Source organism: Otolemur garnettii, unplaced genomic scaffold (genome assembly GCF_000181295.1).
Source record: "Otolemur garnettii isolate 467f Iridium unplaced genomic scaffold, OtoGar3 scaffold00046, whole genome shotgun sequence".
NCBI classification, from domain to species: Eukaryota; Metazoa; Chordata; class Mammalia; order Primates; family Galagidae; genus Otolemur; species Otolemur garnettii.
Window position 1 is genome coordinate 7,546,230 of NW_003852441.1, and position 13,579 is coordinate 7,559,808.

Here is a 13,579-nt window from a genome sequence, read left to right on the forward strand (position 1 = left end):
AAAAATCAAACTATAATACAAAAGACCAGTGAATTTTTAAGGTAGTTTTTTGTCTGGAAAAACTAATCAAGAGAGGAAGCCAGAAACCACTAATAAAAATGAACAAAAGCAAAAGTCATGGCCATAGGCTTTGCAGAGATTAAACAGGAAGGGGCTGTTATAAATTTTATGATAATAATTTGAAGATTTACTTAAGATGGATACATTCTTATAAAATATGACTTACTAATAAAAATGACATTAATGAATAGAAAACTTTAATATCCCTATAACCATTAAAGAAATTACAGTTTAAAATCTTCTTGCAAAGAAAATCCCAAGCCCAGATGGCTCAGTAGGAGATATTAAATCAAACTTTCAAGGATCAGAGAATTTCAATATTACACCAGCTCTTCCAGAGAACGAACAAGAAGGATTACTTTTTGTGCTATGAAGCTAGCAAAATAATAAAACCCAAATCAGATAAAGGCAGTATAAGAAAGGAAAATTGAAGGCCAATCTCACATGGTTGCAGCAATGTTAAAAAAAAAAATGTGAACAAAACCAATCAGGAGGTACACTGGCAAAGATAATATTTTGTGTTGGGTATCTTAGTAACAAAAGTTTGGGTTAATAATTAGAAATCAAATAAGACTTACCACTTTGACATCTTGAGGAAAAAATCCTGAATTGCCTTAAGGTACTTAGAAAAAACACCTGATAGAAATTTACATTCATTTGTGCTAAATACTCTTAACACATTAGAAATAGAAGAGAATTTTAAAAATATGGTGAAGAAAATTCACAAAACCATACAGCAAATATCACACTTAGCAGTGAAATGTTGAGAACACACCTTTAAGATCAGAGACAAGACAAGGATGTCTGTTATCACCACTTATATTCAACATTCTACTGGAAGTCCCATTCTGTGTGGTAAGATAAGAAATAGAGACAAAGTGCATAAAGACTGAGAAGGAAGAAATAGAATTATCATAAATCTGTAGATGATGACTATGTACATAACAAACCCCAAAGAGTATTCAGATGAATTATTAGAATTGATGAATTAATTTAGCAGAACATCCTGATACAAAATCAATATACAAAAATCAACTCCATTTCCTCAGAAAATCTGATTTTAAAATATCATTCATACTACAAACCAAAAAATAAAATACTGAGGAATAAATCTTAACAAAGATAGGTAAATTATTTTAAAGGCAATGATTACAAAATCTCACTGACACACATTAAAAAGGATATAAATAATGAAGAAAGAACATGTTCTTGGACAGGAATAGTCAATACCATAAAGATGACAGTTCTACTCAAATTGATCTACAGTCACTGCAAGTATAATCAAAGTCTCAACAGACCTCTTTTCCTTCTGCAAAATGATGATTAAAATTTATATAAAATAGTAAGGGCCAAGAATTGCCAAGACATTCTTGACAAAAATGAACCAGGTGGGGACTTGCCCTGCCAGATAAAAAAGATTTATAACAAAGCTATACTAAGTAGGACTTCTTCATATCCATGCAGTGATAGAAAAGGGACTACTTAATGTAAAAGATAAAATTTTAGAAGTTTTAGGAGAGAATATAGGAGAGTATCATTAGGATCTCAGGACAAAAGAGTAAGGATCTATTTAATAAGATAAAAGAAGAACAATTCAAGGGAAAAGTTGGACATATTTGCCTTCACTGAAATTAAGACCTGTTCATCAAAGTATATCATAAATGGTACAAAAAGACAGGCACAAAATGGTAGACTATGTTTGTAATATATACAATAACAAAAGACTAGATATAGAATACTTAAGTAACTCCTGAATATCAAAAAGGAAAAAATAAAGTCCAGTAGAAAAATGGGCAACAGACATGAATAGGCACAAAAAAGGAAACATAATGACCCAACAAAACATAAAGGATGAGCCACCTCATTCATACTCAGAGTAATGCAAAATATTTACCACAATGAGATACCACTTCTCCCACTAGAGAAGCCAGGATTAAACAGGTGTTCAGGAGTTTGGGCCACAGGCATTTTCACACATGGCAGCCTCTATCTGGGACAAGGTTTGGAATTATATATGCACTCGTTGACTCAGCAGTTCTGCTTTGGGGTATATACCCTAAAGCAGTGTTTTTCAATCATTTTTTTTTTTTAATCTCATGGCACTCTTGAACCTACAGTTAGTTAATCTTTTGTCGCACACTTAAATTATGTTGATCCAAAAAAAAAAAAAGAGTAAAAAATGAATATGCTCATTAAGCTTTGAATTTTTTTTCAAAAGTAATTTAATTAAAAATTTTTGTGGCACACCTAAGATCCTCTCATGGTGCACCAGTATGCCATGGAGACAATCAGTGAGCTAAGGAAATGCCTGCCCGAGTGTCCCACGATATGTAGAGGAGAGCTCATAGTAACCCTACCAACATCAACAAGGAGACAACTCAAATGTTTGTCAACCATAGAATGGACAGAAAGTTGTGATATGTTCTTCTAATGGAACACTCTATTGCAGGGAAAATGAACTGCCACATTTTCAACATGAATAAATCTCAAACATAATGCTGAGTAAAAGAAGTAAGACACAGAAAAATATATAGTATATAATAGTTTCATTTTTATAAAGTTTTCAAAATACAGTGGTAGGATCTAAAATAAAAAATAAACAAAAATTCCAAATTAAATTACTTGGTAATAAAAGTTATTTTTAGAAAGTTTTAATGCACGTTTATATATATGTTTATGTGTGTGTATACATACATACATACATGTATAATATGTATGTTCTGATTTTTAGCCAAATAATGCAAATGTAAGTATTTAAAATTTTTTTCTCCAAATTATGTATGTTATATTTCATAATATAACTTTTTGTGAAGAGTGAATGGGGGGAGTAAAGAAGCAAAGAAATCGAGTGCAGAAAACTTTGGCGGAAATTTTGCTATAAAGAGTACACACAAAAATCGTATTGTAGCTGAAAGGCCATTGTGGGACCATGTTCATTTCTCTTTTTTAACATGGCAGATATGACAATATGCTCACGTGCAGCTAAGAATTTATAAGGGAAAATTGAAAATGTTGGAGATAGGGAATACTTAAGGAGGGAAGTCCTGCGGTGGGAGGAATGACGTTGGATTTACCGAAGCAGGGACAGCTGATCCACTGCCCCCGCAGCCAAGGTAGTTGAATGCACGCTTTCACATGCAGGTGGATTGAGCTGTTGGTGAAGCAGTCAGTTGCTTCTTTCATGACTCCTTCTGATTTCTTGTGAAATGAGAAACAGTGTCGTATGGGAGGAGAGGATATTTGAAATTTTAGGAGCGAGAGGAAATAGACTGGGAGGGAAATGTCTGGGAAAATGTGGAGGGGCTGTTTGAATTTTATCTTCATAAATTTAATGTAGGATTGGTCAGAAGAATTGTTTGATTTTTGCTTCATCAAAGATGATCAGCTCAGGTGCAGGTGTGGATCACTGCGTTTGTAAACAGAATCGAGGTTCTACAAAGGGGAAACAGGAGGGAAGCCGGATCAAGGATCACACACACACAGAGAAAGTGGCAGAGTCTGTGGCTGGAAATCCCCATGGATCTGAAGAATTCTGTGTGTCAGTGTTGCCAGTGAATTGGAAAGATACCAGGTGGTAATCAGAGAACAGCAGACTTCAACCTGAGCTTTTGAGGGCAGAGCAATCACCTCTGCATCTTTCCCTCTGTCCAGTGAGAACACAGCATAGAAGCAGGCAGCAGAGAAATAGCAGAGGGAGAGGGCATTGGGGCAAGGAGGTGAACAAAATAAATGGCAGGTGTAGTGGAGATTCCCTGTGGCTGCTGCATCATGGAGGGTGACTCTCCACAGAAAGGTGGGAGGGGAAGACTGTGATCCAGACAATGAGACCACAATGAGGAAGAATGACTTTGGGTTTGGCAGGTGACTTTGGTAAGAACTGCTGGTACTTGTGGGCACATTGGAAGAGCTGGCAATTTTGAAGGTGGAGGATGGTGAAATGATATGGACAAAGCATTAAGAAGCACACCTTGCACACACCCAGGCCTGGTGGTAAGAGGGAGGAAAATCAGCCTCCATGTGGGAGGGCTGGGGGAAGCAGTGTCCTTACAGGGAATTTCAGTTAGAGCAAAAAGGTGGGAAGATGAGAGAAGATAAAGGAACAGTGGGCATTTGCTGCTGAAAGCCCCTGAGCCTCAGTGTAAGGGCCTGGAGGGGCTGAGCCAGATTCGGGCAGTAAAATGAGTGGGGGCAAGGTGGGGTTCATCCTGACCCACAAAAGGAAGGTGGAAACCTCCTCATTACACAGCACAGAGTAGACACTCAGTAATGAATGGTTTTCATTTTTCTTATTATTTCTATTTTATCTAATCCTTGAGCACACAATGAAACATTTCCCTACAGTGTTTATGGAACCACCAACCATTAAAGCTGGAAGTCACTGTAGATAATCGGTTACAGTGTCTTCTCTCAGAGCTGAGGAAATAGGGGGTCAAGGATGTGAACTCGGGGCTCTTAACCTCTCTACCACTACCATATATTCATCCCATTAAACTGATGAGATCCTCTGAAACCTGGCTCTGTACCCTGTGGATGTCCATGGTGGCTGCAGTCAGCCATACAGGGTTCATGCCCTGTGTTGACCACTTGTTTTTGATCACAGACCCTGGGGGACTGCTCCTTGCAATTCCCACAGAGAGCAGAGGCTGGTCTGTGAGCACATCTTTCATCTGCAAACTGACCAGTTCAGAGTCCACCTGTCTCCTTTGTGGGGCACTCGTGTCCCTATCCCCCTCCTCTAATCATCCCAGGAGTGTATGAACAGTTTAAGATCTTGCTGAAATGATCCAAACTTTCCATTCTAAATCTCCCCTCCTGCAAACCCACAATAATGCCTGCATTTCCTCCCCCACATCCCTGCCCCTGATGGGCCCTGGTGCACCCTGTGTGGCCCTGTGTGATATGGCCATGCCCCTTCTCTTGGGACCTGAAACAATCTATCTTTTCTATGGCAGTCATTTCCAGACTGTGGCCTTGCCATACCTAAATAATAATAAAACCTACATTTTAAAACACATCACCATGTCCTTGGATTATCAGACTTTGCAACCGAATGGGACCCCGAGGAGCTGTCCCTCTAACAGAGCTCTAATACGGGGCCTCTATTACTAGTCTACCTCCCAGCAATTTCTCTTCTTGCCTCTGAGTTCCTCAGTGAGCAAAAGCTTTCATGCATATGAAAAATTGGCTGGTGCTTTTTAAAGGACATGCAGGAAGCCTTATTTAAAACATCACCACAATGCATTCCTGGAGTTTTCTAGAGTGGGCAAACACTACCCTGGCAAGGTCTCTGGGAGTTTATTTGTAGATAGAGAAAATCCTCCATTCTGCCATTTCTGCTTTCTGTACGTGGCTGGCTGCAGATCAGAGCAGGCAGCTGCAGCATGAGGCCAGAGTAGCACCTCACTCAGGAGAGGGCTGGCCAGATTTGTAGTGTTGTTCCTCATCCTGCAGGGAGATGGCGCTGAACAGAGAGACTATGGCTAAGGTGAAGTGAGCCGCAGAGTGTTGATCAACTGGATTATTCATTCAGAGGATGAAGCTCTGGGTGGGAGAGCCTAGTGCCAGCCTGGGCAATGCCCAGGTTCATGGTGGGACTGACAGAATTTTAGATCTGACCTGTTGTTGGCTAGAATGGCACAGACCAGCTCTCAAGAGTATGGGTTTGAGTGACTTCCACATTGTCCAGCTGGACAATCTGAGATGAGGAGTAAGTGGTAGAATCAAATCTAAAAGGCCCATTAGACCCCCTCTGCTTCCCAGGCTTAAAGAGCTTGCACAATGGGAGCTGGGATGGAGCCTGGACCTGCTATTATTGTTGCTAACATTATTTACTGCTTACTGGGTCTCTTCCACAGCTGGGCACCAAATGTAAATAAGACAAAGAAGCCTTATCTAGTGAACAAAGAAAAGGGATGGACTTAAGTTATCACGGTGTTCAAAAGCCCAGAACCTCTAATGAGCTGTTTTCATTTTTAATTTAACCAACATACCTATGGAGGAAAATAGAAAGAAGATTAAAAGCAGGGTCCCCCTAGCAGCTTGGGAGGCTGGAAGAAAGTGGTAACAATGATTACCTGTTAGCTACGTGGTCCACGAGATGCTGCTTGAAGGTGAGACTCCACCTCTTAATTGTATTCAGGAGAGATGCCTTAAAGGGTCGAATGTCAATTTTCATCCAGCCGTCAAACACCCTGACCGGCTCCAGCCTGCTCACCTCATCATAGAGCTGTTCATAGGAGTCTATTTGCGCTTTAAAGTGGGCGAGCAGCGGAGGGTTCTCTGGGATGCCATCGTCTGCATGGGCTTCGATCTCCTCCGGTGTGAGGATGTGACCGTACAACAGAAACTGACCCAGAGCCTCCGTCCGGTCCTCCAGGTACAGGTAGGCGAATCGGCTGAGGGAGTCCCGATAGGCACAGCTGAGAGCCATCACGCCCCGCACCCGCTCCAGGAGCGTGCACCGCATGCTCGCCAAGTCGGCCATGGCCTCCAGGTCCTCCTGGGAGAGGGACAGCAGCGGGCAGATTACACCTGGGCCAGCTCTTGGTGGGAAGCTCTGGGCTAGGCTAGGAGGGCCTGGGGTCGCGGACCCAGTACCTGATAGAGGGGAGAACCATTTTGTGGGGAAAGCCTGGGCACCAGAGACGATATCCCAAAAATGCTAGTTACGAGACCCTCGACGATGTCGTAGAAGCCCCCTTTCACGCCGGAGTCCAGCGACGGATGGAAAACTAATTCTGGGATGGCGAGGCACAGCTGTGCTTCAAATATTGGGGTGAGTCCTGCCTTACACTCTGAAAAAAAGGGAAACACACGAAACTAGAATTAATGAAATGGGCAAAGTAGAGTGTCGTTCCAAAGGCACATGTGCCATCTCGTTCCTTTGGCGAAGCTGTTACAGTGTAGGAAATGGAAATGTAAAATTTGCTAACGCTCCAGAAAAGGTGAGGGTGCTAGTCCTGCAGTGTTTCTCAACAGGGAAACCACTGACATTTTGCAGAGGCCTATTACTAGGAAGGCTCTCCTGGGTACCACGGAACATTTGCTCTTGTCCTCACCAAGCACATCCTAGTAACTGATCTACCCAGGTTTGTCCCCTTCTATATTCACAAATGCCTTCTGAGGGGTGACACAGCCCGGGGTTGAGAAGAGGTTGATTTTTCAAAGCCAATTTCTTGGAAGCAGCTGATTTCTTCCCAGGCATAAACCACACAACTCCAACGGGGCCACTGGCAAAGAGAAATTACAATCCTACCCATTCTGCTCCTTAAAAACCAACATATTTTAATCGTGTAGTCTCATAGTGATAAAAATTTAAAAAATAAATAGTGAACAAATTCCTGATTATTTGCTAGACCAACTTGCCTTGTGAAATTTAAATCAAAATACAGCATGGAGCAAGATGGTCTAAGTATACACTTAAACTTTTATTATAACTACTTATTTTCATAGATCTTTCTGGCTATAGAAATATTTAGGAGCTCAAATGGAGGCTTCTCACTGAAATCTATTGTCCTCTTATTCCCTAGAAACAGAATTATGCCTGGGCATTGATTGAATTTCCCACCCTACTTATGGTTAGGTCGGTGGTGTATGTGATTTCCTCCTCAGGGGGTGTGGGAAGAGGCGATGACCCCCTTGCAAGAGCAGGGGAGCCTTCTCTGTGCTCTCTCTTCCCCTTACTCAGAGCAGAGCCCAGGTGTAGCAGTGAGCCAGGGCAGCCACAGAAATGAGGACAGGGCCCTAGAGAGAGGTGGGGCCACAGCATGGAAGGAACTTACCCACCAAACTGGAACATTCACCTTGACTGTTACATGGGGGGGGGGGTAGACCTCCTTGTCCTCTAAGCCCTGTGACTGATGGAATGTTTATTACCACAGCTTAGCCATCCAGCCTAACTAAAATACGTCATGATTCTCAAAGATATGTGAAACTAGGGCCTTGTCTTCAAAACTGGAGGGATGACAAGTTTGCGACATGGGATTCAGGAGGGTCCTATCAAAAGCACATTTAACTGAAGGGAATACAAATTTCCCAGTAGCACAGCAATTACACTGCTATCATAAAACTGTTTTATAAAAACACCTGAATTATGTTTTATGTGGGTACTCATTATATATTCTCTATTACCATATATATTATGTGTTTATAAATTAATAGACAAAGTTGAATATAATTTAAAAACTTTAGAGAATTTTACCATGTTGACATGTGACCTAATCCAGTGCCTTTCAACCTTTTTTTATCTCATGGCACACTTGACCCTACAGTTAAACTTGCACAGCACACATAAATTATGTTGATCAAACAAACAAACAAAAAAAGTTAAAAATATATCTTTAGAAAATAATGTAATTAATGATCTTTTAAAATTTTTTTCTTTTTTTTGTATTTTATTTTTTATTTCAGGTTAATGTGAGGGTACGAACAACTAGGTTACAATGTTTGCATTTGTTAGGTAGCATCCCTCTTATGGTTGTGTCCTGCACCCAAGAGATGTGCTATAAAAAATTATGGAAAACTTTAAGAATTGGCAAGTCATCCTTGTGCAGGGGACATGGTAGTCATCTCTGTATTGTTCCAATTTTAATACATGTGCTGCCAAAGTGAGCACTTAATTAATGATCTTTCATGGCACACCTAAGATCTTCTCATAGAACACCAGTTGAAAATCACTGCCCTAATCCCTATATTGGACATAACACCAATGTTTCTGGTTCTACAGTCTTGGTGCAAGTAAATCATTTTAGCAGGTAAGAGGAGGAAGAACTTTTCCCTATGAAGTGGGTAGCATTTAACCATGGAGACAGTTTGGGTTATAAGAGATGACACAAAAGCCAAGCCAAGCATAGGAATGGTATAGGCCTGACCAAACACAAGGAGGCAAAAATGGCAAGATTAGATCTGGGAAGAAAAAACCATCCAGTGCGACTACTACAAGGGGGCCCCAGAATTTTCTTCTTTAGAGGAGACCCTCTTCAGCCTCCTTCACTTATGCTTAGATAACCCATGCCTTTCAAATTTTATCTATTGTGCCTTAGCTCAGGTAGCTGCTAAGTCTAACTCCTGCCCACTCAAAGGAGAATTTGAAGGGCCTCTGCATTATGAAAAAGATGTGTTATTCAGCCCTTCCATTTGCATAGAGGTAGTCCTGGAGAAAGACTCTTCTCTCCACTCTCTTGTTCTCACTCTGTCCTTCCCAGAAGAAGACACATGACACATCAGACAGCCAAGATCAGGACATCCATCCCAGGACATCAGGTCAAGGGTGGAGTGTCATACCCAAGGATGGCTGAAGTGTCTTCCTAGATCCTCTAGGGACGGGTGAGTGATGAGGCCCTGTGAACTTTGGCCTCAAGGCCAAAGGAGGGTTTGGCCAGTTCACTAAGGTGAACACTACCTGTGCTGGTTTCTGGAAGCCAGTTCTTCAGTCTTAAGTGCCTGTGTTCTATGCCCCACGGGCTGCATGGTCCCAAGTTCTAGAAGATGACCTCCCATCTTGCTACTATGCTGAATCCCCTGAGTCCTGCTGCCAGTTTCCTTGATTTAGAGCACCCCTGTACCCTGTATGCAAAGACCTGCCTCACACCTCAGCCACTCCACCTATCCAGGCCATAGGGTTGCCCATTTGAGCTACACTCAGCTGGACCTTGTTCCTCTCTGTATTCTCAACCTAGCTGTCTGCCTGTGACCTTTTTGGGGGGCTGCACATCTGGACACTGGCTTTGTTCTATTTATTTTTAACTCTGCATTTGATTTCTATCCTTGGGCTGGAGTTGACATCTTAAACTCTCATCTCACTTTTATCCTTCGGCTTTAAAATCATCACCTTTGCCTTTCCACTGTGACTAATCCTTCCATAGTATCCATGCTAAGCAACTCAGAATCTGCCAGAATGTAAAAGTTTCATTTGACTTTTAGTCCTGAATGCTTCTGCCCTTTGCATCTCACCACTTACCAACCAAGGTTAGACTTCACTGTATCCTTGACACTGTGCACCTTGTTCCCATTTATCTGCCATAAATTCTAAGCCCTTAACTATTTTTCAGCAGCTTCAAAGAATGCCATTACATTCTTAACATTCCTTTTCTTTCTGAAAGTTACCTCCTCCCCTGAGTCTTTTTCGTCTGATTCTTTTTCACACGGAAAAATCTTCTGTTTGTTCCATTTAACCAGGCTGCCACAACCTCCCTGTGTTCTCCAAAGGCTGCAGAGATGAAGCCCATGAGGTTTGAAGGTGCAGAATGCCCCTCTCCCATTGCCATGAGTCAGCATGTGAAGCTTCCCACCTTCATTACTAACAGTGCTTGCTGTGGCTCCAGCTTTCCCTCCTCTTTGTTGCAGCTGGACTCAGATCAAATTTGCTTTTATGCTTTCACTTTTGCTATGTGTTTCACTTTCTCAGAGCCTGGTTTATCACCTGAGTTTTTAAAGAGTTACAATTTTTTTCTCTTTGAACAATTTAGAAGCTGAACGCCTTTGCTATTTTACTGTATATCATTCACAAATAGTACACCACATTTTGGGAGAAGTCACAGATCACTCAATTGCACTTTAGTTGAATTCAGTAAATGATGTTACTGTTGTATTTCTACTAAAACCCCACATCTACGAGCCAGAAAGTACCAGTGTTCTCCAGGAGGTACTTGAGGGAGAACTCGATAGCAAGAAAGAATCCATCCAGCAACATGTCATCAATATACTCAACGTAAGTCTTCCACATGTTGGAGGTTGGGTCTGCTGAAAATAGACCCAGATTTTCCTACAAAAGAAAGAAGAAAGCATATAAACTGCATCTAATACATGAAAGAACTGGTATAATCATCAGTAGGAAGAAAAACAACACGTGGAGAAAAAAGCCTTCTTGTAAAGAATTTGCTATTATATGTGTATTGGATCCATTCTGAGTATAGTCATTGATTGAAAGGAATGCAGAGCTGGAACATGTGCCAGCTATAGGGTGCCTTCCTATAGATCACTTGAGCCTGGGAGTTGGAGACCAACCTGAGAAATACAGTGAGACCCTATCTCTACAAAAAATAAAAATTAGCTGGTGGGCACCTATAGATCCAGCTACTTGGGAGACTGAGATAGGAGGATTACTTGAGCCCAGAAGCTTGAGTTTGCTGTGAGCTATGATGACACAACTGTACTCTATCCTGGGTGACAGAATAAGACACTGTCTCAGAAAAAAAGTACAAATTAAAAAAAGAGGTTTAAAGAAACAAAGAATTTCTTGGATAATTCTTAGATATGAGCTAGAGTGTTTGGGGGTGGACATTTAATATTAACTAAAAGACTATGCGTATATTTTTAATAAATCACCATGCTGAGTGATTTAGAAAACACATTAACAAATGCCTTTCTCTCCCTCTCTCAGATCTCTATCTCTGTTTCTGTCTCTATCTCTCTTTCTTCTTCTCTTTCACATAAGACAGTTCCTGACCTGTGGAGCCCGAGCATCACCATGGTACCATGGTAACAAGATTTGAACTTAAAGGAGAAAAAGCCTTATATGCTTAGCAATGACAGACATTCCATTTACTCTTCATCATTTTCATTATTAAGATTTTTTACAGACACTTTCCAATTACCTGATATCTCCAGAGAAAGCAGTAACTAACTTGCAGAAGTAACTTTTCTAGGTGACTAACACCTACCCTTTTAGGAAGTACTGCCATTTTATAAATCCCCCTGGATTTAAACAATCTTATGATCTTGCTTTTAAGTGACACACCCCTAAATTTCAAGATATAGTACCTACACCTTTCCTTCCTAAGTGAATTGAAGATGTTCTTAATGACTTAAAAATCCATTATTATGCAAATCATAACACAGTGACAATATAGAGTTGCTCTTGGATGTGATGTTATTTACCTCTTTCGTGTTTACATGGATGGAGCTGGAACATATTCTTTTTAGCAAAGTATCTCAAAAATGGAAGAAAAAGTATCCAATGTACTCAGTCCTACTATGAAACTAATTTATAGTTTTCATATGAAAGCTATAACCCAATTATAGCCCAAGAATATGGGGAAAGGGGAAAGGGAGGGGATGGGAGGAGGGAGGATAAGTGGAGAGAGGGTAATTGGTGGGACCACACCTATGGTGCATCTTACAAGGGTACATGTGAAACTTACTGAATGTAGAATATAAATGTCTTAACACAATAATTAAGAAAATGCCATGAAGGCTATGTTAACCAGTTTGATGGAAATATTTCAAATTGTATATAAAACCAGCACATGACCACCCCATGACTGCATTAATATACACAGCAATGATTTAATTAAAAGAAAAGGAAAAAAAAAGATGTGTACACCTATTTGCTACTATATTAAACAACTCTTAGTTTTTATGATTGTTTTGCATAATTGTCCTATCTCCTTCCCATTGTCAAGCTATCACCTTTCCTTACTATCTCAAATCTTCTTCTGTCTAAGGAACAAATGTACTGGAATTTTCTGTGAAATAAGAAGAAATAGTTCATATTTATGATCCCAGTGGAGCAGAAGAATGAGACTATGCATGCCATTCTTCTGCAAGCAACTATAGAACTGGGCATGGCACAAGAAATAATTGTTTGGGGCAACTCAATAACAGACAGTACAGGGATCTGATCTTTGAGATAAGGGTGATGCTCAAGATGAACTTCATAACTACTGGTTTTCTACCTAAAGGTAATTTCCAAACCATGGCACAGGGTAGTGGAGCTCAGTTACAGCATGCTTCCTGATGGGAAGAGACAACAGAGTTTGGAGGTTGGGGCTGCTGAGATGGCTGGATCCTCTTAAGTCTTTGAGTAGTAAGCTGTGTATGTTTAGGGCAAGGATCTATAACACCTGACAGAATAGTTATAGGAGCTCTAAGGTGAATGGAAATTATGTAGGTCACATAGTGCCAGAAGATGTTAGAGTTCTATCAGAAATAATGAAAGGGGAGTCCTGTGGAAAATGGCTGACTGGAGCCAGCTTTCCACAGAGGGCTCCATCCAGAAGGAGAGTTAAAGGACAGAAGTTTAGCAAGTAAGTTGATGATTTGGAGCTGAGGCAAGAGAGAAGGTTGAAGAATACATATCAACCCTGCTGAGGTGAGCTGTGATCCCAAGGATACAAACGAAAGGTACAAAATCCATCACCAAGTGGACAGGAGTCCCCGACCCCTTGAGAACAGCTTGCAATATACTTTCTACAAAAAAGCAAGCAGAGTTTAAATATCCTCCCTTTTTATCCCACAGGAAAGACCATCCAAAAACTGGAACTCCTTCCCCTACTAGAGTGCCATGGCACTCTCCTGCCAGGCATAAAACTATATAAAACTGTATATATCCTCTACCTAAAATTCTGAACTCCCAGCACTCCCCTCCACTCTTACTCCAAGGTCACCCCATGGAGTCCAGATTTTGGGGTATTTTCTTGAGAGGTGTGGACAGATTGTGTGCTGTTGTCGGTCTGTGCTGATTCTGTGGCATGGGGGTAAGGAGGAAACGATTGACTGAAGGAACCATACAGGGAAAGGG

General features: G+C 41.0%; 1 protein-coding gene and 1 non-coding gene across 2 annotated transcripts in view; both read right to left on the bottom strand.

The window, feature by feature from the left end:
• The window catches only part of DNAH9 (dynein axonemal heavy chain 9), a 373,298-nt gene that overhangs the window by 299,025 nt on the left and 60,694 nt on the right, over window positions 1-13,579 (bottom strand). Inside the window, exons 15-17 of the mRNA XM_003791085.1 lie at window positions 10,687-10,822; window positions 6,658-6,854; window positions 6,135-6,559 (exon numbers count right to left, since the gene is read on the bottom strand). Coding sequence (XP_003791133.1) covers window positions 6,135-6,559; window positions 6,658-6,854; window positions 10,687-10,822 — 758 coding nt within the window. The remainder of the gene's footprint in view (window positions 1-6,134; window positions 6,560-6,657; window positions 6,855-10,686; window positions 10,823-13,579) is intronic.
• On the bottom strand, window positions 8,568-8,674 carry LOC111725696. The gene has a single exon (XR_002773709.1). It is a non-coding gene; the product is annotated as a U6 spliceosomal RNA (small nuclear RNA).